The sequence below is a fragment of the Octopus sinensis genome, linkage group LG5, assembly GCF_006345805.1.
Source record: "Octopus sinensis linkage group LG5, ASM634580v1, whole genome shotgun sequence".
Classification (NCBI taxonomy): domain Eukaryota; kingdom Metazoa; phylum Mollusca; class Cephalopoda; order Octopoda; family Octopodidae; genus Octopus; species Octopus sinensis.
In genome coordinates this window covers 39,904,938-39,930,766 of record NC_043001.1, presented here as the reverse complement: position 1 = coordinate 39,930,766, position 25,829 = coordinate 39,904,938, and the positions used below count along the sequence as shown (strand labels likewise).

Below are 25,829 nucleotides of genomic sequence, written 5' to 3'. Positions count from 1 at the left end.
AGATGATATCACACTGTACCTTGAGATAAAAGGACAGATCCTGAACACTATAGATCTTTCCTGCAATCGGACCTGGACAGAATGCAACAATGGATCATGGACTGGAAACTCAAGCTGGCTGTAGACAAGTATACCACCATGCATTTTGGGAGGAAACCCCCAGCATCCACACTCTGTCCACAACACTAATATCAAGAAGTCTTCTTTGTGAACATGACCTGGGCATTACTGTCAGCAGCGATTTGCACTGGACAAATTACATCTCTATAATTGTCAAGAAGGCCAAGGGTGTCTTGGCATCACTTAGCAAGACCTTTGCCAGCTGCTGTCCAGCCATCTTTTCAAGGCTATGGTGCAGCCACACTTGGAATTAGCATCACCAGTCTGGAACTGCTATCTTGCTCAGGACATTGACTTCCTGGAAACTGTTCAGAGATGTGCAACCAAGTGAATACCCTCCATCAGGCATCTAACATACTCTGAATGCTTTGCTTCCCTGGGCATAGATACATTGAAGCTTCGACGTCTGGCAACTGACTTGGAAAACACCTACAAAATTATTAAGCATTGTGCCAACAGCCACCTTGAGCCTTCTTTGAGCTCTATATGTCTAACCCACGTGGGCATGCCTACAAAGTCAGAAAACAGCACAGCTCCCATGACTTTTGGAAACATCTTTTACACTCAGAGTTGTTAGGTATGAAACAAACTACCTGCAACAGTTGTTAATTGCCAAGACATTGCATCCTTTAAAACCTGTATGCTTCCTGAAATTTGCTAACATTACACCTGATATCTCTGCCTCCATACACATGCACACATGTATAACATATAACATGATTCGTACACTGTTTACTTTCCTGACTTTTGTACATAATTCTATGTACTGTACATGCACCTTTGATGAGTTGTAGTGCACCTGAGCACTATAGTCAATAATTTTATTATTATCATCATCATCATTATTATTATTATTATTATTATTATTATTATTATTATTAATTATAATAATAATAATAATAATAATAATAATAATAATGGAAATCGTAGCTGTGATACCAGTGCTGGTGGCACATAAGAGAACCATCCGAACATGGCCGTTGCCAGTGCTGCTCTGACTGGCTTCCGTGCCGGTGGCATGTAAAAAGCACCATCCGATCGTGGCCGTTTGCCAGCCTCGCCTGACCTCCGTGCTGGTGGCACATAAAAAGCACCATCCGACCGTGGCCATTTGCCAGCCTCATCTGGCACCTGTGCCAGTGGAACGTAGAAACACTGCCAGATCAGACTGGGCCTGGTGCAGCCTTCTGGCCTCCCAGACCCCAGTTGCACCGTCCAACCCATGCCAGCATGGAAAGCGGACGCTAAACGATGATGATGATGATGATGATAAATAATGATAATGATGATAATAATAATAATAATAATAATAATAATAATAACAACTTATACCAGAGATGATATTTCTATTAATATGGGGAGAATTAAAGAGCAGGAATTGGCTGTGTTTGATAGTATAGACCTCAAAAGTTGTATAACATCATGCCAACATCATACAGGCAAGATGTGGATTCTATACTGTGAAATGTATGCCCTCACTTTGTGCACAGTAATGCAATTTGGTTATTGTATGTAAAGAAACCAGGGTCTTATGTGCACAAACTGCATTCAGACAGTAGAAACATAGAAAATTATGAATTCAGTATCCTTAGGGTTTCATTTGGCTTGTTAGATGTAGTAGCCAAGTAGTTAAAATGATTAGTGCAAGAAGTAGTACTAGTGATTGAATTGTAACTTGGATTGGAACAGAATACAGAAGTTCTAAAATTTTCTTCCCTTATTAAAAATGAAAAGAATTTGCAGCTTCATATGAAAGGTAGATGGCATGGTGCATTTGTGAGAAGTTGAAATGATGCATAAAAGAACAATATGAATATTGGTTAGGAATGGAATTAACACCATTTGTTGGATGTGCAATACTAACATGTATCACTGACTGAGTGGAAGCTGAGAAATTGATTTTTTTAGTGGATGTATAATGAAAAGGCATTTTTGTTGGATTAAATGTGTGATAGAGAGAAATGGAAGTGGAATGAAATGATGGTATAATAAGGACACACTGTGGAAAAACTATAAACCTTCAGGTATGACCTAAAAACTCTGAGGCTTATAATACATTACTTTAGTGTACTATAGAACATATTCATAGTGTTTTTAGCTAACACTTTGTGTTACAATGATTGTAAACAAATTGTCTGTACAATATCTGTGTTGATATAAAAAGGGTGTACAACTGTGTGTGCATTTTTATTGTTTTTGAATTTTTCAGCAACTGTGTACCCCAATATCTACTGACCATACAATATAGGATAGATAATTAGTGAAAAATTCTTCATAGCCCTTTATCTTTTTAATATATTAATGCAGGGTCTTTTTAATATATCTTTTCAGAAATTACAGAAGTCTTTTTGGGAACAATTATTGGTTGTACTGTAGGAAGTGTATTATTATTAATAACTTTGGGGCTTGTTGCTTATAAATTCCACAAAATAAGAGGTTGGTATGTTTTACACGTTATTAAGATTTGTTAACTACATTGAGATACATATTCTTTAAACTCTCTTGGTTAAATATATGTTAGAATTTGTGTATATATATATATGCATGTGTGTATGTTGTGTGTGTGTGTGTATGTGGGTGTATGTGTGTGTACATGTGTGTGTGTGTGTAAAGAATATACAGGCTGCAGATTGTGACATATAACCAGAGTTCGGACTCAGTAGTGGGTCCCACTCCTATATCCAGTGCAATATGATGTGGAGTATCAAAGCAAGTGTGTAGAAAATAAGCCATCTAATAGTATTAAAAAATACAGAAAACATAAAATTTGATGCTTTATAAGCATTTATGTATTTCAGCAAATTATCATCAGGGTTACATAATTGCTATTGAAACATTATATAACTTTGTTAATTCACCTCTTTGGTTTTCAGCAAGAAATGCAATGAGTGGTGTTAAATGCTCAATAAATATTCTCATTATGCAAATCATGAACAACATTGCTAGTGGTATAATGCAATTGGGAATAAACAAACAGACAAACCATAGTGATTCGAGGCCACACCTCTCATATCTGTGTAGATGCAACCGAGAAAATTATATAAATATCAACAACAATAACAATGTCAATAGCAATAGCAGAGATGGTGGCCACAGTTTCAGCATTTTGGTCATAAATCAGGGTCTAACACCTTGCAGATACTTAAATATCAAGTTTTACAATAACATTTGTCAATAACGCTGGACAACAAAGATTTTGCTACTGGGGTAAAAGCATGTGTTTCAGACTAAATTGAGCATTCTGATTTCGAATCTGCACTCAGAATTGTTCTAACACATCAGATTTGAGTTATGTGCATGCACAAGATTATAACTATACTTTCAACTAGATATAGGCTGTATTATAAAATTTACTAAAATGAAAGCAGTCTTAATTCAAAATTAAAGAAATAACAGCAATAAAACAAACAAAGAGAAAGTTCATTATTTAGTTTAGCAATAGATGATGCTAATGTATTGTGTGCAATGCAAAATACAAAAATTTATTCTTGGTAACTCTCAGTGTTGTTTGTGCTACTGTCACATGTGGTATGTGTATCTCTCACTCTCTCCGTGATTACTGTTTTAACTGTGTTCATTGTGTTAGATCACGAACAGGAGGGGCTGTGTGAATTACCCAGACAACTTTTGTCATGTCTATGGAAAATTTGCTCCATGAGATCAGCGGAGGAACATTGCCACCAAATTAAAAGCAGCCTATAAATATTATTTCGAGTGTAAAGTTGGGGACCAAGGCAAGAGGTGGGCACCTCACATATGCTACACTGTGTGTTACTCAGGGCTTACACAGTAGCTGAATGGAAAATGGAAGGGAATCATATCTCTTATTATTACTTTTGCATGTCTAATATTAGCTGTTTCTCAAAGAAGAACAGAGAAAAAATTGTGTATGCAGATTGTAAGTCAGCTCTAAAACTGGTCCCACATGACTTCAAGAACCCTGTCCCAGTTCCCCTCTTTCTGAAAGGAGTTAATTACTCAGTTCGCAAGTAGAATATTTGTGGTGATTTAAAGGTGATTTCCCTCCTCTTAGGACTGCACCTGAGATATACCAAAATATGTGCTTCTTATGTGTTTGGAACAACTGTGACGACAGCAATCATTACACTGTAAAAGACCGGCCAAAAAGAGATGAGCGGTACAATGAGCATACAATGGTATACCCGCAAAAAAATCTTTCTTCCACCCATTCACATCAAACTCGGCCTCATGAAAAGCTTTGTAAAAGCAATGGCACATGATGGTTGTGGCTTCCAGTACCTAAAAGTAAAATTTGGTGCAGAGAAAAGTGACACAAAACTAAAAGCAGGCATTTTCATTGGACCCAAGATCAGAGAATTGATAGCTGATAGCAAATTCAGAGATAAACTGAATCCAGTTGAGCCGACGGCATGGGATTCATTCGTGTCAGTTGTACAGAACTTTCTTGATAATCATAGAGTTGAAAATCATGCTTATTTAATAAACAACATGCTGACAGTGTATGAAAGAATGGGATGATGAATGTCCCTTAAAATGCACATTTTGCATACTCATCTTGATTTTTTTCCAACGAATCTTGGTGCCCTTAGTGATGAGCATGGTGAGAGATTTCACCAGGATATATCTGCAGTGGAAATGAGGCTGGTTCAATCCACACATGATGGGGGGGGGGGGCTACTGGTTCCTACAATGGGAAACCAGCATGATGCATAAGCACAAGAGCAAGTGTCTCAAACATTTCTGAGTATATAAATAATAAAGTGAGTATTCTCTTAATATAAATATACTATGTACCATTATATTATAATACTATTTGCCTTGAACATAAATTTACTATATACAGTGATAATATACTATTATAATAATTATTTACCTTGAACTTAACTATTCCTGATTCTGATATAGTATTAATATATAATTATGTGCATAACTCAAGATCCTAACATGCTACAGCAATTCTGAGTTCAGATTCGGAATCAGTGTACTCGGTTTAGTTTAGTACAGCACCATTTGTCTGGGTAGCAGACAATAAATCTTTTTTTGTTGCCCAGTTTAATCTACTATCTAGCAGACAGACAAAGAGTAGGGTGACCTTACCACCTCCACTTTCTATCACTCACACTTGTCACTGTCCATAGACACTCACACACACACATATAAGCAAACATATATATGCACACACATATACATACACATACATATATTTTTACATACATATACATACATATATATACACATATACACACACATATATTAATATATACCATACATAAGAAACTGACATGAAAGTGCTATTATGAAAGGAGGCTGCTGAGTTTGGTGAATGCATGTGGGAACAAATTTCTTGGAGTTCTGTAATCCAAATGACATGATGATCTGCAAGACTAACTTCAAGAAACTAGCTAACCACCTGATCAACTAACAAGCTGGTGGACACACAAACCAGTTTGACATCATCCTTTTCCAAGAACGAAATTATTAGTTGTGAATGCAAATCAGAGATGCAAACCAGTCTGGAAAGGGAAGATATGGAAACTTACAAGTCTATTGAACAGTTAGAAATTTAGAGAAGTATGAGTTGAAATATTTGATGAAAAAGAGGAAGAAATGGAGATGTATGGCTTAAAGGACAAATAGAAGTTTCCATGAGACAACTCACTGGAGGAGCTTATAGACCAAATCCATGACTGGCATATGGTTTTAACCAGAATGGAAGTGATATGGTGGTGGAACAGTAAGTAAATAGTCATGAAAGTGGAGTGACACAGATGAAAAGATAGAATGAAAGGGGACAGCAAAGAAATATAGTAGAAGGGAAGCCAAGTGACAGGTTTACTTAGCAGAGGATAACATTAAGACTGATGGAATAAGGTGTTCTGGATTGGAAGGCAGTATCTCAGAAAGAATCATGATATTGTGAGTTAGTAGTGTGTACAAATGGACAATGGCACACTTACATTTAGTAATACTGAAAGAAAAAGGTGTAGAAATGCTAATGTGAAAGGCAATTACATATGAAATATTTCCAATGCAGATGCAATAGAGGAACTGGTTACTCTAGTAGGTAAACGAAGTTAAGGATATAAAGGCAAGGAAAAGCTTGTAGACCATCAGGAATTACTGGTGCAAGGCTTAAAATATCTGACAGCATTGGATATTGCTTCATAACTTGCATATTTGTTGGGCTGTGCAGAAGTCATACCCAATGATTGGCATAGCAGTATCATAGTCAGCTGTTGCAAGTATAAATATGATGCTTAAACCCTTTAGTACTCAGATTACTCTGTTTAATGTAATTCTTATTTATTCACATTGCTTTGAATTAATCATACATTATCTTGTAGCTCAGAGATTTTGATGATGTGATTGCTTATTTTTAGAATGACAATGGATGGGAGGTGTGAGAAGTTGTATTTGGCCTGTTTGAACAGGTAGAATATTTGGGATAGATATGGCCAGTTTAAATGCTAAATGTTTAAAGAGAGGTAATTACAGAGATATGAAATAATTGCATCAAATTATAAAAGTTACAGTAAGAGTTATAACCCAGTTAATTAGGTAGAATACTAGCTTAGATAAGATGCAGTTTGGTTTTGAGCCAGGAAAAAAGTATTATTGTTGCTCTCTTTCTTGTGAGGCAACTACAAGAGAAGTGTTTAGCTAAAAGTGAGCCACTGTACTCAACATTTATCAACCTGGAGAAAGCCTTTCACAAGTTCCCTTGCTCTCTAGGTAATACAGGAAAAGATTACCCAATAGAGGGAGGTTTAATGGGCTATTAGAAATGGACATAGAATCCAAAAGTGCAATATATCTGAAATAGAAGGACCATATGTGAACAATAACTAGATTACTATGTTAAGTATGTTATTGAAATAAAAGTTGCCTACTTGTAGAAGTGATCAGAGCTAAGTGCAGTGAAAATCCTTACATGAGATATTAGATATAACAGGTCGCCAGAACTGTGTATATGATAGATTAAGATGCCAGAAGTATTTACATTATATATAAAAAACACAGCACAGTGTGTCTGTCTAATTATATCCCTGAAGCAGTTTTGCATGGAAAGGATTAAGTTGAGTTAAGCAGATATGTGATAACCTGTACAAAATTGTTAAAGGTAAAAACATTACACACGGTAAATACTATTGAAAATGTATAAGTTGTTAAAAAGTTAATAGATCATAGAAGTAAGTGGGGCAAGATACATTAAAGAAATTATAGAGAGATCAGTGGAGAGGGAGAGAGTTTAAATGATTAAAGACTATATGAATTCAGAAGATCTTAAAAGAATCTCACAAAGTCATTATAGAATCTAAAACCTCAGTCCTTCAGAAGTGCTTGCTCTGGTGTTTTCTCCTTTGCAGAATTCATATGCATTTCTCATAACAAATTAGACCTTACCCATATTAGTTAATCTTTTCTAATATTATCTAGTTTTTTAAACTCATTTCTCCTAACTTCTTAATACTTGATAGTGATCTTCTCTGAAAACTACAAGAATTTTCCTGAGTCCTGACCTTAATTCCCTTCTCATTTCTCTTGTTCCTTCCACACTGCTCCCCAACAGTGTCTATTCTGTTACTCTTTTTTACTATCACCCTCTCACATCTACAAGCCTGTTCTGCTCATCATACTTTATCCTAATCCCCTTACTTATAATCATCACACACTTTCTCCTTCCTATATGCCACTCAGCTTTAAATCTTCAGGTTTGCCAGTTGCAAGATGACCTATCTGTTGCTGTCAAAATCCACCCAGTACACTCAGTAAAGCTGGCTTTAGGAAGGGCATTCAGTTGTCAAAACAAGGACAAAACAGTGACGCTGGAGCATGATGCACTTCTCAATCCTGCTGCATTCTGTAAAAGCACACAGCCCATACCAGCATGCAAAGCAGTAATAAAACAATGGTGATGAATTATGATAAAGATGATGATGATGATGATATATATATATCATCATCATCATCATTGTTTAATGTCCGTCTTCCATGCATGCATGGGTAGAATGTTTGGCAGGAGCTGTCCTGATAGAAGACTACCCCAGTCTACTGTGTCTGTTTTGGTAAGGTTTCTACAGCTGGATGCCTTTCCTAACACCAACTGCTTTTCGGACTCAGTGCTTTTTATGCGGCACTAGCACAGGTAAGGTTAGTTTTGGCATGATTTTTGTAGCTGGATGCCCTTCCAAATGCCAACCACTTTACAGTGTAGACTGGATGCTTTATATGTGGCATCAGCACTGGCAGGGTCACCAAGTAACTCAGAAGACATAGAATTTTGAGAGAGCAAGAGCATTTGAGGAGGGAAGTTGTGTCAGAGGATGAAAGGTTAGGGTGAGAGAGAGAGAGAGAGAGCAGAAAGAGGTGTCTTACTATAGAGGAGGAACATTGTTACCAAATGAGAGATTGAGAGAGAGAGAGAGAGAGAAGGAGAAGAAAAGAGAGGAAGAGAGAGAAGGAGAGAGAGGGAAAGAGAGGTACAAGAAAGAGTACAGAAACAGGTGTGCTGATGTGAAGGAGATACTTGGTTACCTAGTCAGAGGGAAAAGTAAGTCAAGAAGAGGGAGCAATCAAGAATAAGAGCAGAAACAGGTGTGCTGCTGTAGAGGAGATACATGGCTACTCAGCCAAAGGGAAGAGCAAGGGAAAGAGAGAGAGAATCAGCAAAAGTGCAAGAGAGAGTAGGAGAGAGATGGTGAAGTACCAGGGTATACTCACAAGTAACAAGGATCAGAGCATTTATGTGATGGTAGAGCAAGGAAGAAGAGGTATGGAGGTCATAATATATGTGGTCAAGTATTGCCAAGAAGGTGCTAGTAGGGAATGGGGATTGCAGTGATTGGCAAAACCCTGTGTATAAAAATGGAGGGGGGAAAAGCAGTGATACAGTGAGCAGGGTAGTGAGGGCAGATAGTGATCCAATGAGGCATTGGAAGACAATCATAGTTTATGAAGAGGGAATGTGAAGGAGAGAAAGATGCTGTTTAGAATTGTTACATGTGGGTGGGACACAATGCTTCTAGCACTCAGTTCCATATTCAGAAGTGCATGTCAGGCTATATTCAGAAGTGCATGTCATTGGTACCTATGTGGATGGTACCTATGGAAGAGGGAGACCCAAGAAGACATATGATGAAGTGGTGAGATCAACCTTAGGAAATGACAATGGACCATGATGTTTCGCAATATGAGGTTCTAGCCTGCCTTTATTCATATGCATCACATGTCCAAACCAACACATTCTCTTCTCCTGCATGCCACATCCTATTAAAGATACACAAAGTTACTGGCCTGTATACTACATAGTTATTCAATATAACACCTGCCCGCTTTAATAACTTCCTTGAGATGACTGTGGAATTAGGAACAGGTGTGTTTCACAGTTGCAGCTGATAAATCTTGGAAAGCCTAGCAGATGTGCTGCTTTGGCCCATCCTTGATCCTGCAGGTAGTCTTGTTAGGGACTCTCTTGACTGTACTCCAGAATAAAATAGTCTAGAGGATTGCAGTTCGGAAAATAGGATGTCACATGTATGGGCTGACATGATAGTAAAGTTGTTTGAAAGCCATGTTTGAGTCCTCCTGACCATCTTACTGATATCTTTAATCCAGGTCTTCATCACAGTCTCCAGAACTCCTAGTTTACATTCAGCCCCACATTAAAGATGTGAGGGGGCATGACATGTTCTTCATTGCTGATTATGCCAAAGAAACCATGTGGACAGGAATCTTGCTTTTCATGTCCCTAGAAACATCATCTTGGCTAACTTCTAACCATCTGTTATTTTGCTTGTTGTGTACTTTGTTTTACCAAAAGTGTTTGCATCCGAAAAATACCCAAACCTTGTTTGAATCCAAGATATACTTTGACTTGCTTAAAAGTTCCTTGCTTCTCTTCATGTGGTTCCCTTAGGATTTCTGAGTGAGCAACTGTCCTGTCTGCATCTTGTAATGAAGGTCTTCATTCTCACAAGTTTTCATAATTTTATCAATGCAGTTGAATCTCACATATCCCAATGGTGGGGTCTTCCTTAAGGAACTGCTTAACTTTCTAGATGAAATCAGCACTTCTCACCCTTTGTTTACTGCAATTATGAGTTTCCCAAAGTAGCCACAGTGTTAATGTCAAAGTTACTATCCTCTGACTATTTCTTTACCCTCTGGACTATGTGCAGTGATAGCTTTAGGTTGTCAGCCTTGGTATTCATGCCAACACAGACTGCAGACACCACCACCTTCTTTTTCCACTCCTCAGGCCACTTGTATTCTTTTAATCTGTCTGGGTTTGTCATTTCTTTGAAGTCATGTACAAACAATATTAGTTTACATCATAACTTTCAAAATAGTATTTGATTTTTAGTTTAAACAGAGACACTAATTTAAAATCCACATGCTGTACTTCAATAAAACTTAGAAAATGTTAAATTCCATTGCATATCTTTACCATTGACTCAAAATTATTAATCTTTATTAATAATCCAGTCTATAAAATATTCCCATTTTATATCTAACTAGCAGTATCGCCCAGCGTTGCTCGGGTTTGTAAGGGAAATAACTATATAAGCATTTTTAGAGAGTTACTTCCCTTATATAAACCGAGCCAAAAATGCATTAAAAATGCGGAAAAACGATGGTAAATATTTTTTTAAATCGTAGACTCATCATAGACACGTGCTAATACCCAGAAGGGCTCGATATGAATCACGACTATAAGATACCAGCTTTTGGTTAAACTGCACCACAAAATGTGGGAGTAGTTAGGAATCTAAATTGGAGTAGACAGACTCTCACACAACTTCACTTTTATATATAAAGATTTCTTGAAGATGTGGAAAATAGCCAATATTGATAGTACACACCATAATTTTAGAACAGTTTGAAACTTGAAAGAATGCAAGCAACCCTAAATAATATCAATCTCTAACATTTTTCTATTAATTGGTGTATGTGTATGAGTATGAATGTGTTTGTGAGTCTAGTTCCTTAGTATTTACTTTGGTAGTATCAGTACACTAACATAGTTTGTTTTTATTTTATTTATAACATGTTATCTATTCTTTGTATTAATTTCTTAAAGATATGGACATTGCTTGTATGAATGGTTCAGAGAAAACTGATGGTAAGTATATGAGCATTTCTTTAATAAATTACATTCATTAAAGCACAAGTTTATTCTTTTACTGATTTCAGCCCAAGGCTGTAGCCATTCTGAGATTCTGACATTATACAGTACACTATTTTTGTTTCTAAATAACATTTATACATAAAATATACATTATAATATATTTCAATATTATTTTTATACTACTTTTGTGCAACAACAAAATAGTTAAAACATATTCTCCAAGCAAATAATTCTGCTCAAATATTATTTAATTTCTTGAATCTGGGGAAGATCATTATGCTGTTGTTCAAAACATGTTGTATACATATATTTTTGTATAAAATCATCATCATTTAATGTCCATTTTCTGTGCTGGCATGGGTTGGGCAGTTTGACAGGAACTGGCAAGCTGGAGAGCTGCACCAGGTTCTAAATGTCTGTTTTGACAATGCTTCCAAGGCTTGATGCACTTCTTAATGCCAACCACTTTCCAGAGTCTATTGGGTGCTATTCATGTAGCACCAGCACAAGCTCCTTTTACTTGGCACCAAAACAAGTGCTTTTTACAACATCAGCACAGGTGCTTTTTATGTGGCATCAGCACAGGTGATTTATACACTGGCACTAGCACCTGTGGAATCACCTAGTAGCTTGCAAGACAAAGATCTCTCAGCTGAGAGAGGGAGTAGAGCCAAAAGAACTGGTTGTATCCGAAACAAGTGGTAAGAGTGTGATAGAGGGACAGAGATATCTCTATCTCTGCAAAGAGTAGATACTTGACTACACCAGTAGGACAAGAAGGAGAGGAAGGTGTGAAAGAGTTAAAGAGAAAGATAGAAATACAGTCAGAAAGAGAGAGAGAGAGAGAGAGAGAGAGAGAGAGAGAGAGAGAGAGAGCCTTTTCACATCGTACATTGAGAAGCAGTCATCATCATCATCATCATCATCATCATCATCCTCGTTTAGCATCCGCTTTCCATGCTGGCATGGGTTGGACAGTGCAACTGGGGTCTGGGAAGCCAGAAGGCTGCACCAGGCCCAGTCTGATCTGGCAATGTTTCTATGGCTAGATGCCCTTCCTAACGCCAACCACTCCATGAGTGTAGTGGGTGCTTTTTACGTGCCACCTGCACAGGTGCCAGACAAGTCTGGCAAACGGCCATGGTTGAATGGTGCTTTTTACGTGCCACCAGCATGGAGGCCAGGCGAGGCTAGCAAATGGCCATGATCGGATTGTGCTTTTTACATGCCACCAGCATGGAGGCCAGGCGCGGCTGGCAGCGGCCATGATCGGATGGTGCTTTTTATGTGCCACCGGCACGGAAGCCAGTCAGGGCGGCACTGGCAACGGCCACGTTCGGATGGTTCTCTTATGTGCCACCAGCACTGATATCACAGCGACAATTTCCATTCATGTTGATCGATTTTGATTTTTGATTTTTTGATTTTTTTGATTTTGATTTTCACTTGCCTCAACAGGTCTTCACAAGTAGGGTTTTGTGTCCCAAGAAGGAAAGGTATGCATAAGTGGATTGAGGCCATGGGTGATGGTCTCACTTGTCCTGCCGGGTCTTCTCACGCACAGCATACTTCCAAAGGTCTAGGTCTCTAGTCATTTCCTCAGTGAGACCTAAAGTTCGAAGGTCGTGCTTCACCACCTCATCCCAGGTTTTCCTGGGTCTGCCTCTTCCACAGATTCCCTCAACAGCTAGGGTGTGGCACTTTTTCACACAACTATCTTCATCCATTCTCGCCACATGGCCATACCAGTGCAAACGTCTCTCTTGCACACCGCAACTGATGCTTCTTAGGTCCAACTTCTCTCTCAAGGTACTTACACTCTGTCGAGTATAAATAATAAAGATGGGATAGAGGAGATGTTCCATAAGAGTGTGATTGAAACTGTTTAGAGATAACAAGTGATGGTGAAAGGAATTGGAGTGGCTGGGAAGGGTCTTATTGGAGAAAGAGAGAAAGTGAGAGAGGGAGAGTGTGTGTGTGTGTGAGGGGCCTCTAGTGGGGTGTCAGGAAGAGGGGTTTTGACAGAGACAGGTGTATCTGAGAGGGTCATGGCTGTATGTACAGATGGCTATGATTTTACTTAGCTTGATATGTCTTCTCAAGCACAGTAAATCACCAGATGTCTTGGTTCCTTGTCATCTCCTCTGTGAGGTTCAATACCTGAAGCTAATTTTCACCACTTTATCCCATGTCTTCCTGGGTCTACCTCATCTACAGGTTTCTTCCACATTTAGAGACAGGCACTTCTTTGTGCAGCTCTTTTCCTCCATACACATCACTTGATCATACTAGTGCAATCTTTTCTCTTGCACACTATATCTGATACTTTTTATGTCCAATTTTACTCTTAAATCACTTACACTCTGTTGTACATGTACATTAACATTATCCATTCAGTGGAGCATGCTGGTTTCATTTCTGTTAAGTTTTTGCATGTCCTCTGTTGCCCATGTTTCACTGCCATGACTCCATCATGGACAACCTGATGTACTATATGAGTAACTAGGCGATTTCCTACTCTACCAGATATTTTAAGCATCTCAGTGGTGATTTCTGTTGGGCCAGGGGCTTTCCTTGCCTTCATATCCTTAATTGCTTTATCTATCAAGCTAATGTTGATTTGGATAGCTGGTCTCTCTGTTGGGTCCACATTAGGCAAACTTTCCTTCACCCATACATTCTCTACATTTAGCAGACTTTCATAGTGACACTTTCATCCTTTTTGAAGATTCCCTAAGTGCAAGTGTACCATCATGCATGTGAACACATTTCTTTCCTACAACATCATGATTTCCTCAAACACATTGTCTTGTAATCTCAAGCACATCAAGCCTCTGGTTCTCACACCATAGAACATTGTCAAATCTTTTCCTTTCTGCTTCTCCCTTAGTAAATGTTGTAGCAAGAGTATAACACCCTCTGATGAGAATAGAGAGAACCACTACATATAAATAGTAGCAATCTGATGTAGTTGGCAGTTCATAATTTGGTCTTCGAAGTTCAAGTACAGTTTGAATTAGTATGTTGAAAATATTGATTGTTGGTTCGTTGTGTGTTTGTTGCTGCCACTGTTTCTATTTTGTATTGTTATAACACTGTTACAGTGTATTCTTTATCTATCATTGACAATATCAACTGTGCTACGATATTGGAGGGATAAGGATATAACATCTGGTGACGAGGTTTTTTGAAGCTCACATAGGTCATTTGACAATTTATTCACATACAAATTGTTAAATTATGGAGAACCTATTAGCTGTAGCAATACAGCTACAAGAGAAGCAACAGGAACCACTACAGGAATTGCAGAAACAAATATTACAACAACAACAACAGTTAATTGAGTTATAGTCAAGGAAGTCTGAAAATTCAGTAAGTTTGTTTATGCCAGACAGTGTGGTGAACTCGATTTCTGAATTCACTTATAATCCAGATGAGGGTATTACATTTCCTGCATACTGTAGAGGGTACAAGGAAATATTTTACAAAGATTGCAAGTCATGGTCAGATGAAGAGAAAATGAGGCTATTACTACTTAAGGTAGCTTTGGCCAAGCCTGCATGCTACTGTAACTTTGTATTGCCAAAAAAGTCAAGTGAGATTTGTTTCCAAGAAACTATTGAATTACTATCAAAGATTTTTTTGTGACAAAAGTTCATTATTTAACACTTGAATGGAGTGTTGGAACTTAAACAAAAAATGACTATGATGACTTTATTATATACACTGGAGTGGTCAACCATATGTGTGAAAATTTTAAACTTCAAAAACTCACATAGAATATGTTTAAATCCCTTATATTCGTACAGGCCTTACAGCAACCAAAGAGAGAGCAATTCAGGCAAGGATTCTTTCAAAAATGGAGCAAGTGAACCAAAACTTAACCCTACAGACAATTGCAGAGGAATGCCAAACAATGGTAAACCTGAAGCATGATGTGAAAAAATTCAAGAGAAAGATTCCACAAAAATACAGATGTAATGACCAAGAAAGTACAACCAAAAAAGATTGCTAGGCCCCAATCTATGTTATGGATGTGGAGACCTACACTTCAGAAAAGGGTGTCTGTTTAAAAACCGAAAATGCTATAGTTGTCAGAAACTTGGTCACAAGAGCTCACACTACAGGACAAGATTATGAGGGTCAAACTCAAAAAGTTCTAAGGTGCTTTCAGCAGAAAGTGAACGAGACACAAAAATAAGAAAATTCATACATAAATAGTGTAAGCATTAAACTATAGTTGAGTATGGGTAGTGATATTTCTCTCATAAATGTGGCTATATGGAGAAAAATTGGGAAACCGAGGTTATGTAAAACAGCGAACATTGCATGTGGCGTGATGGGCAATTAAGTACATTTCATGGGCAAAATGTGTACAGATGTCAAATTTCAAGGAGAAACATGCAAAGCAAAAATATTCATTGTGGAAAATACAATCAATCTGTTTGGTACAGATTGGTTGGAGTTATTTGACTTATGGTACCTCCCCATAAGTCTCTACTGCAAAGACATAAATGGTTGTTCCGTTAAAAATGAATCGTCTGAGGAATTGAGGAGAAAAAGATGTTTCCTCAAGGACTGAGGTCTATGTTTCCTGGAGGACTGAGGTCTATGTAAAAAGACTGAAACCTGCTTTCAAGTAAGGAAAAACGCTGTGCCTATATTTAAATCTAACAGAAAAGTACCGTTTGTAGCAATTGAAATTGTAAATGAAGAGTTGGACAAACTGGAAAAGAGTGGAATCATCAAAAAGGTGGATTACTTGAAGTGGACGGTGTCCATGGTGTGCATTAAAAAGAAAGATAATAAGATCAGGCTATATGCTGATTTCTCTACAGGATTGAATGACTTCTTAAAGACATGCTACCATCCACTCCTGACTTCAGAAGACATTTTTGCAAAATTAAATGGTGGAAAAATTTTCTTCAAATTGGATCTGTCTGAAGCTTAAAGTAAATGACAAATGCTCAAAGAACCTGACAATAAATATACATAGAGAATTGTACAAATATACCTGGTTGCCTTTTGGATTAAAGGTTGCACCGACAATATTTTAGCAAACCATGGATACTATGTTATATGATTGTGAATTTGCAATCCATTATTTGGGCAATATATTGATTAAGAGTAATTCATGTGAATACCATGCGGAACATAAAAGCTTTTTTCAAGAAAATTAAAGAGTACGGGTTCACTTTGAGTGAAGAAAAATGCAAATTCTTTTTGCCTCAAATTAAGTACTTAGGGCAAATAATTGATAAAAATGGTAGATGGTCTGATCCATTGAGGGCAGATGCAATAATAAATATGCCTACTCTGACAAATGTACCAACATTACAAGCATTATAAGAGGGAGGGACAGAGATATGAAGGTCTTCTGGTGCAGAAGTGAGGCAGAGCTCTGTGGAGTTTCCAGTGTAAGGGAAGAGATTACCAGTATAAGAGAAGAGATTACTGGTATGAGAGAAGGGATTTCCAGTACAAGAGAAGGGATTTCTGGTATTGGTAGTGGGGCGGGAAAGGGTGGGCACATTGTGAACAAACAATGGCTAGATTCACCACATGAAAATCAAAATAGCAGCAAGAGAACAATAGTGAGGCAAAGAATGACAGAACACATGAGAATTATGTCAAGTATTTAAAGAGATACGATTCTAAAATTATTAGAGAAAGAAAACAGGTTATGAAGTTATTTTAACTCAAGAATATTAGCATGTTAGTAATACATGTTAAATGAATAAAAGAATGATGAACAATTGAAAACAAGAGAAATTTCTTTACTTAGTGGCTGGATATTTCATGTCATGATATGATAGTGTCAGATAGTAGGGCAAGATGTAAAGGTTTGGGATAAACCATGTGCAAAGGAGTTCTTTATATAATCTACAGCTGGAAGTGGTCAAATAAGTGGCTAGCTTCACCAGAAGAAAATCGAAATTGCAGCAACAGGACAATAGTGAGGCAAAAAATGATTGAACATATGAGAATTATGTCAAGTATTTAAAGAGATACGATTCTAAAGTTATAAGAGAAAGCCATGTACAAATTCACGAAAGTCACCCACAGAGTTGATGTTTGTGAGAAGAACAGAATTGATTTTTGATAATTTATTGCCAGAGAAAAAAAGATGTAAAGGAAATATGAAAGATACAATGAAATATTTCGAAATAGGAGACAAAGTGTATTATAAAACCTACAGTAATGGCAAAGAAGAATGGGAGGATGGCTGTGTAACCAAAAAAATAGAAACTATCTAATTAAAGGACCATGTTGGGAACATAAGAGACACATAAATCAGCAAAAGAAGAGACATTCTGAGGAATGTGGAGAGATTCCTATGGAAGTATTTTTTATGTATTTGATGTCCCAGTACTAACAGAAATGGAGTCGCATAGAACCAGTGTGAGAAAACAGAAGCAGACTGAACACCTTGAGATAAGGCCCAAGTGAAAAAGATACTAAAAAAACAATAATAAATAAAATTTATTTATTTATTTACTTGGAACTCAAAATCACAAAGGAGAGATGTTGTGGTGAGAGTACGACACCCTCTGATGGAAATAGATGAGACCACTACATATAAATAGTAGCAGTCTGACATAAGCAGCAGTTTGTAGTTTGGTCTTCAAAGTCCAGGTACAGGTTACAGTTCAAGTTAGTGAGTTGGAAATATTAATTGTTGGTTTATGTGTTTGTTACTGCTGCTGTTTTTATTTTGTATTGTTATAACACTGTTACAGTATATTCTTCATCTATCACCGGAAATATCAACTGTGCTATGATATTGGAGGTGTATGGATATAACAATAAAATAAACGTTTTCTAGCTCCCTTTCTGGTTGCCTGATATAGATTTTTGCAACTACTATTCTGCCCATCCTTCCAGATTTGTTTCTTTGGTCTAATGGCCCTGTGTACTATACTGTTCCATTATCCTATCATGTCACCTTAGGGCTGGAAGGGACTTTGCACTAGCCATAAATTTGGTCAGTGACCCTCATTAAGTTATTTATTCAAAAAACCCCAGTAAGTATAATTGATACGGATTGTACATAGCAAGATCTGAACAGAAAGTTAATAACAAATTTATATCAAACTATTAATGTGTGTGTGTGTGTGACTATGAGACTATTTACTTAGTATCTTTTCTGGTAATATCAACACACTACTAATATATTTAAATTTTATTCATAATCAAGTTATTTATACTTTTCTCTAATTCTTAAAGTCCTGGATGGTGCTTATGATAATCTTTCAAAGAAACCTGAAGGTGAGCATATAGACATTTCCTGGATGAACTTCTGTTCATTAAAGCATATGTTATCAAATACTTTGGCTCATTCTTTTTTCTTTTTTGAGTAGAATGTACAGTGTAATAAAATATGTATGCATATATATAAATAAAACCATCAAAATGTTAAATTTCCATTGCATGTATAAGAGATGTCTTGTAAACTTTTTTATGTAACTCCATACTTTTGCACCTTTATTAATCTTTACTGATAATCCAATTCATAAATGTATTTTGTAAGTTTTATTTATACAAATAAACCAAATAATAATATAACTAGTAATGAATTTACTACACATTTGCCTGGAGATGAGACAAATAGTTTAGAAGAGATTTTCAATGGGGAATATTATACACTGAAATGAACTGTTTTTGTTGAGGTAACCACAATAAGTCCTGCTTTTGGATACCACTAGCATGAAAATAATCTTAGAAAATATTTTATTGCACAAGCTTCTCTTAATGATAACATGATTATTTTAAAATATCAGTGAAATATGTAACAGAAATAGTGACATATGAAATACTTAGTAATATTAAATTTAGTCTATAGACAGCAAGGTGGTAGAATGGTTAGCATGCCAGGCAAAATGCTTAGTAGCATTTCGTCCAACTTTACGGTCTGAGTTCAAATTCCACTGAGGTTGACTTTGCCTTTCATTCTCTTAAGGTTGATAAAATAAGTACGAGTTGAACAGTGGGTGGTCAATGCAATCAACTTATCCCCTCTCTGAAATTGATGGTTCTCTGTCAAAATTTGAAATCAATATTAAATTTAGTCATACTATGTTCTGTGTTCAAATTTCTTTGAATGAAATTTCACCTTTGAGCCCTCTGTAAATACCACTGTTATATAATTTCTGTATGAAAATTAGCATTTTCCGTGTTGAATATAATTTTTATTGCTGCTTTACTGAAGAACTTTCTCTCCATGCACTAACTCTGAAATGCCATATTTACCAAATATAGTCTTTCTTTCTTTCTTTCTTTCTTTCTTTCTTTCTTTCTTTCTTTCTTTCTTTCTTTCTTTCTTTCTTTCTTTCTCTCTCTCTCTCTCTCTCTCTCCCTCTCTCTCTCTTCATCATCATCATCATCATCATCACCACCACCACCACCACCACCACCACCACCATCATCATCATCATCATCTTTTTAATGTCTGCTTTCTATGCTGGCATGGGTTGGATGGTTTGACTGAAGACTAGCAAGCCAGGAGGCTGCACCAGGCTCCAATCTGTTCTGTCCAGGTTTCTACAGCTGGATGCCCTTTTTAATGCCAACCACTCCAAGAGCGTAGTGGTGTTTTTTACGTGCCACTGGCATGGGGGCCAGTCAGGTAGCACTGGCATTGAACACACTCAAATGATGCTTTCCCTATACCACTGGCACAGGAGCCAGTCAGGTGGCACTGGCATTGAACACACTCAAATGATGCTTTCCCTATACCACTGGCACAGGAGCCAGTCAGGTGGCACTGGCATCGGCTATGGTTCAAATGGTGCTTTTTATGTGCCACTGGCACAGACGCCAGTCAGGTGGCCCTGGCATTGGCCACAACAACGATTTCTTCTTTACTTACTTATATCAAATGAATTTATTAGGTAATACTATTCTTTATTTTAAATACATCAATACAAAGATGAAGAACTTATACTTTATGTTCAGTTTGATGGATTTCAAATAATAATCTTTGTTTCTAAATGCATGTTTATATATCAAAATATACCTACAATATATTATATTGTTATTTTTCTACCTTTTGTACAACATGAAAATATTTAATACATTCTCTTCACGCTATAAATATGTCCCTCTTTATCTAATGTTTTGAAGCTGTGGATGATCATTATATTGAAGTTAGTGAACTCCAAGATATGTGCCTAGAACTCCCTGGTAAGTATAATCAATATTGATAGCACATGACATAATCCCAAAATAGTATAAACTTGAACAGAAAGCTAATGACTACATTTTATAACAATCTAAATATACCCTATCATTGTGTGTATGTGTGTATGTCTGTGTACATGTGCTTGTGCATTCATTAATATTTATTTTAGTAGTATCAGCACACTAGCAACACATTTTAAATGTTATTTATTGTCACATTATTTATATTTAAAATGATTTTCTTGAAAACAAAGATGGTGCTTATTTCTAAGAAATTTGATTGTTAGCATATAGGCAATTCAATAAAATTATAATCATTAAAGCAAGAGTTAAAAAATATCTTAGCTTATCCTTTCTTTGAGTAGAATATACTGCTTAATAACATACATATGTTTTTAATTAGAAAAGTTTGAAAATGTGAAAACCCCATTGCATATATAAAGAACTTGACTTCTTACACATATTAATCCATATTAATAATCCAGTGTATACACATATTTTCATAATTTGCCATATTAAATAAAATTAGACTTTATTTCTCCTTACTTTTTCATACCAAATGAATTTATTAGACAATTCTTTTCCTTTTCTGAATACATCAATGAGAGAAGGGGATGAAGACTCATACTGTACACTCAGTTTGGCTGGATTTCAAATAATTTTTTTTACCTAATATATGTTTATATATAAAATATGTATTACAATATATTTTGACATTAGCTTTATGACTTACAGTGTAACAATAACATATTTAAAACACCCTTTCCAAACAATAAACAACCCATTTTTAATCTAATTTCATGAAGGTGTGGAGCATCAATATTTTGAAGTTTGTGAGCACCAAAATATATGCCCAGAACCTCCTGGTAAGTATAACAGACATTGATAGTGTATAGCATGACTTTAGATATAGTCTAAATCATGATTAGAAATCTAACAACCATAATTTGAATTAACTCCTCTCTTTTTACATTTGTATATATGTGAGTGTTTGAGTGTATGTTAATGGTATTCATTGTAATAGTATATGCTCACTACCAGCATATTTTAGATGTTATATCAATGTTTTGTGTTCATTTTTTAATCCCTTAAAGTTCTCAATATGCACTACTTTTATGTAATTTCTATAAAAAAATAATAGCATTTTGCAGATAGAAAAGAATTTTGAGTGTCTCATTTTATGGAAGAACCTTCTCTCCAAACACTAAATTTGATATACCATATCTATCAAAACTGATCTTTCTGTTTCTTCATAAGAAATGAATTTATGAGGCAATATTTTTCTGTTTTTCAATACATCATTGAGAAGATGAAGAGCTTATACATTACATTCAGTTTGGCTGCATTTCAAATATATTTTCTTTCTCTATACATGTTTATATACAAATGTTTATATACAAAATATAGATTATAATATGTTTTTGCTACTTTCTGTATAATATTGAAATACTTAAAATATCCTGTCCTAACAATAAATACACCCATTTTATTTTAAATTTCTTGAAGTTGTGGAAGATGAACATGCTGAAGATAGTGAGCCCAAATATGTATGCATGAAACAACCTGGTGAGTATGAATCAACATTGGAAAAACACAGCATGCCTTCAGAATACAACGCAAGTCGTTCAAATTCCTGTAATTTTTTTCATATAATTGCTTAAAGAGGCGATTTTGCAGTGCATACTTTTTTATCAAGTTGACAGCTTTGATAACATTTATAAGTGCATCATTCAAATGTTTCCTATGTGTTTGGCAACCAGATGCTGTCAATGAACACAGTGCACAAAAAGCACAACTATTTTAAGTAAGCACTGAATCCCCAATATCTTCTGATCATGATTTAACTTGGTAGATTGACCTTTCCATCCCTCGCCTCTTTCACTATAGATCTAGATGGAATATTTATGATAATCAAAGTAACTTATAAATACTTAGGTAAAATGAAGTAAAAAGGAGTAGATACTTGCACACTAACGATGCAGAAAAATATAATTAAACAAGAAAGTACAGAATCAAGAACAAAAGTAAGATGAGATAAGAAGAGAGAGAGAAAGAAGTGGTATAATTTGACAATCCAGAAAGAAAAGTGAATCTTAAAGAGACTTGTGTAAATGTTAACCAGTTAGCATGGACGTTGTTGATTGGATGGATTTTCCATGTTGTCGATAATGTTGAAGTGGAGTTTTGATTAATAACTGCGACTTTGCCTTCTGTGCTGTCCATTATATATGTATGTCTTGCAGCTTTAAAATTTTGGAGCAATTTGGTGTGATGCAATGATGTAACTGTTCATCTTATGAACCAAACATACAACACTCAAAATCTAATATTCTAACATGTGCTCTTTAGGTACATATATGTGTGTAATATAAAATTAGTACATAAGGATGATTCATCAAAATTATAACTGCATATACATGTGTTTCTTATATGTATATGTATAACATGCATTTTACAAATAAAAATACATACCTACATGTTAATAATTTACGATCCCCAAAATTTCTGTGCCCCCACCCTCGCAGACCCCTGTGGCTCCCTATTTTTCAAACTTAGCTTTGTGGCCTACAAGAAATGTTTCATGGCCCCTAGAGGGTCATATGGCTCCTGTTGAGAAACCCTGCTCTACAGCAAGACACCTGTATCTGTCTCGCTATAACTTTTGATCATCACTCCCTCCAAAGCCTCTCTCCCTCTTAAAAGTTTTTGTCTTGCAAGTACTTGGTAACTCTGTCAGTGCAGGTGCCACTTAAAAGCACCCAGTCCACACTGTAAAGTGGTTGGTATTTGGAAGGGCATCCAGCTGTAAAAACCTTGCCAAAACTATCCTCAACTGTGCTTGTGCCACATAAAAGCACTACTCACTTTGCCTGTGCTTTTGCCACATAAAAAGCACTAAGTCCACTCCGCTGAGTGGACTTAGTGTTAGGAAGGGCATCCAGCTATAAAAATCCTGTCAAAACAATCACAGAAGTCTAGTGCAGGTGTCAGCCTGACTGGCTTTTGTGATACCATCCCACTAATGTTAGCTTGGAACATGAACGGTAAACGATGATGATGATGATGATGAGTATATTTTGTCATTTGCTTTATGACTTACAGTGTAACAATAACATATTTAAAACATCCTTTCCAAACAATAAACAACCTGTTTTTAATCTAATTTCATAAAGGTGTGGAGCATCAATATTTTGATATTTGTGAGCACCAAAATATATGCCCAAAACTGCCTGGAAAATATAACAGACATTGATAGCACACAACATGACTTTAGAATAGTCTAAATCATGATTAGAAAGCTAACAACCATAATTTGAATTAGCACTCTTTTTATTTTTGTTCATATGTGAGTGTTTGAGTGTATCTTGGTATTCATTGTAGTAGTATCTGCTCATTACTTGCATATTTTAGCTGTTAGGAATTCCAACCACATTTTGTGGTTCACCATCTCAACAGCTCCTTTATAGGATCCAGTGGCTAAAGACATCAGGAGAAACCACATCCAGTTTCGGTCCCTACTCCTCAACCGTTTTTGATGTGGTGGGTCCCTCGTCTCTTAAAGGTGTCTTCAGCTCTGGTGTCGAGTGCGTTTCTTCTTTCTCCTTTTTTCTTTTGTTCTTTGGTTTCTTCAATGCAGTATCAACGAATGTCAGTGGGCAACTGACCATCCTGCCAAATTTCCCATCAAATACTCACCGGTAGGCTCCAGCGGCCAGCACCAGCTAACTGCCGCATGACACTGTCTAAGCTTCAACTAACCAATGGAGGGGAAGGGCATGTAATTTTAGCCCATGCCCTCTTTAAATTTGCCTTCGAACAGTGTCGTGTTAGTTTCAGTTCCAGCAGCCAGATCTGACCAGCTGTTTGGTGGTACATGTCTTCAAACCAGAGGGAGGGCATGCAAAGAATGAGATCATTACCTTGGCCCAACTGTCAATCAGTGATGCTGCTTAAGTGTCAGCCAGCCTCACCTAGCAATGCTATTCCCCAGTTGGCATGTTATGGTTTTCAAGCCATTTTAGGTCTTTTCACTTCAGCCATACATAGAAGCTGGCTTTTTCGACTGCCTCTTGTATCCTCCTTATTACTTTTCTCAGCTCTGAGCTCGAAAATTCAAACCTTCTGTTAAATAACGTCATCATTTTCCTTTCAATGAAACCTCTTGCCTCCACTGTCAGGTGGTAATACTCAACAGGCCATCCCTGTTCTCTGCACTCTTGTTTTGTGTTCATTTTTCAATCTCTTGAATATTCCAGTATGCACTTCTTTCATGTAATTTCTATAACAAAATGCTAATTTTGTGGATAGAAAAAATTTTTAGTGTCTTACTTTATGGGGAACTTTCTCTCCAAACACTAAATTTGATATGTCATATCTATCGAAATTGATCTTTCTGTTTCTTCATAAGAAATGAATTTGTGTGGCAATATTTTTGTTTTCCAATACATCTATGAGAAGATGAAGAACTTATACATTACATTCAGTTTGTTTGTATTTCAAACATATTTTCTTTCTCAATACATGTTTATATACAAAATATACATTTTATTTTTGCTACTTTCTGTGCAATATTGAAATACTTAAAATATCCTAAAAATAAATAAACCCATTTTATATTAAATTTCTTGAAGTTGTGGAAGATGAACATGCTGAAGATAGTGAGCCCAAATATGTATGCATGAAACAACCTGGTGAGTATGAATCAACATTGGAAAAACACAGCATGCCTTCAGAATACAACGCAAGTCATTCAAATTCCTCGTAATTTTTTTCATATAATTGCTTAAAGAGGCGATTTTGCAGTGCATACTTTTTTATCAAGTTGACAGCTTTGATAACATTTATAAGTGCATCATTCAAATGTTTCCTATGTGTTTGGCAACAAGATGCTGTCAATGAACACAGTGCACAAAAAGCACAACTATTTTAAGTAAGCACTGAATCACCAATATCTTCTGATCATAGTAGCAATGCCATCTGTTGTACAAGCCACAATGTTCTTCAATGGAATGTTGTTCTCTTCGAAATAGGCCTCAAGTGTTTTGAAGATGGATTTCCTTTCAAAACAGATAAAAGCAATTCTTGACATATATCATTAACATGAAGAAACCTAACAAATGCCATTTAAAAAACAGAATTATCAGGTAGAGTTGATTTATCTGTTTGAAGTGAGAACTCATTTACCCTAAGTTTTGAAACTAATTAGCTTTCAACATCAGCTGTCATTTCATCAATCCATCATGATACTGATGAGTTGCTCAGAGGAATAACACTTGTAACCTCTTGTGGACTATGATACATGACTGTTGAAAGCACTACAGCCACTGCAGGCATGATCAAAAATGGCTTACCACCTTTTGCAATTAAATTTGCTATCTTGTAAGAAGCCAACATTTCTTTGTCTACTTTTGCTGCTTTT

At 36.3% G+C, this 25,829-nt stretch overlaps 2 protein-coding genes across 3 annotated transcripts in view; both read left to right on the top strand.

Moving 5' to 3' along the window:
* LOC115212116 overlaps positions 1-25,829 on the top strand; it is a 798,722-nt gene that overhangs the window by 79,631 nt on the left and 693,262 nt on the right. The gene's annotated exons all lie outside the window — the stretch shown is intronic.
* LOC115212119 overlaps positions 1-25,829 on the top strand; it is a 70,021-nt gene that overhangs the window by 17,519 nt on the left and 26,673 nt on the right. For both annotated transcript variants that reach the window (XM_036503337.1, XM_036503336.1), the window contains 7 exons: positions 2,452-2,556; positions 11,183-11,224; positions 18,458-18,499; positions 20,354-20,413; positions 21,217-21,276; positions 21,917-21,976; positions 25,042-25,101. In XM_036503337.1, the coding sequence (XP_036359230.1) occupies positions 2,452-2,556; positions 11,183-11,224; positions 18,458-18,499; positions 20,354-20,413; positions 21,217-21,276; positions 21,917-21,976; positions 25,042-25,101 (429 nt within the window). The remainder of the gene's footprint in view (positions 1-2,451; positions 2,557-11,182; positions 11,225-18,457; positions 18,500-20,353; positions 20,414-21,216; positions 21,277-21,916; positions 21,977-25,041; positions 25,102-25,829) is intronic.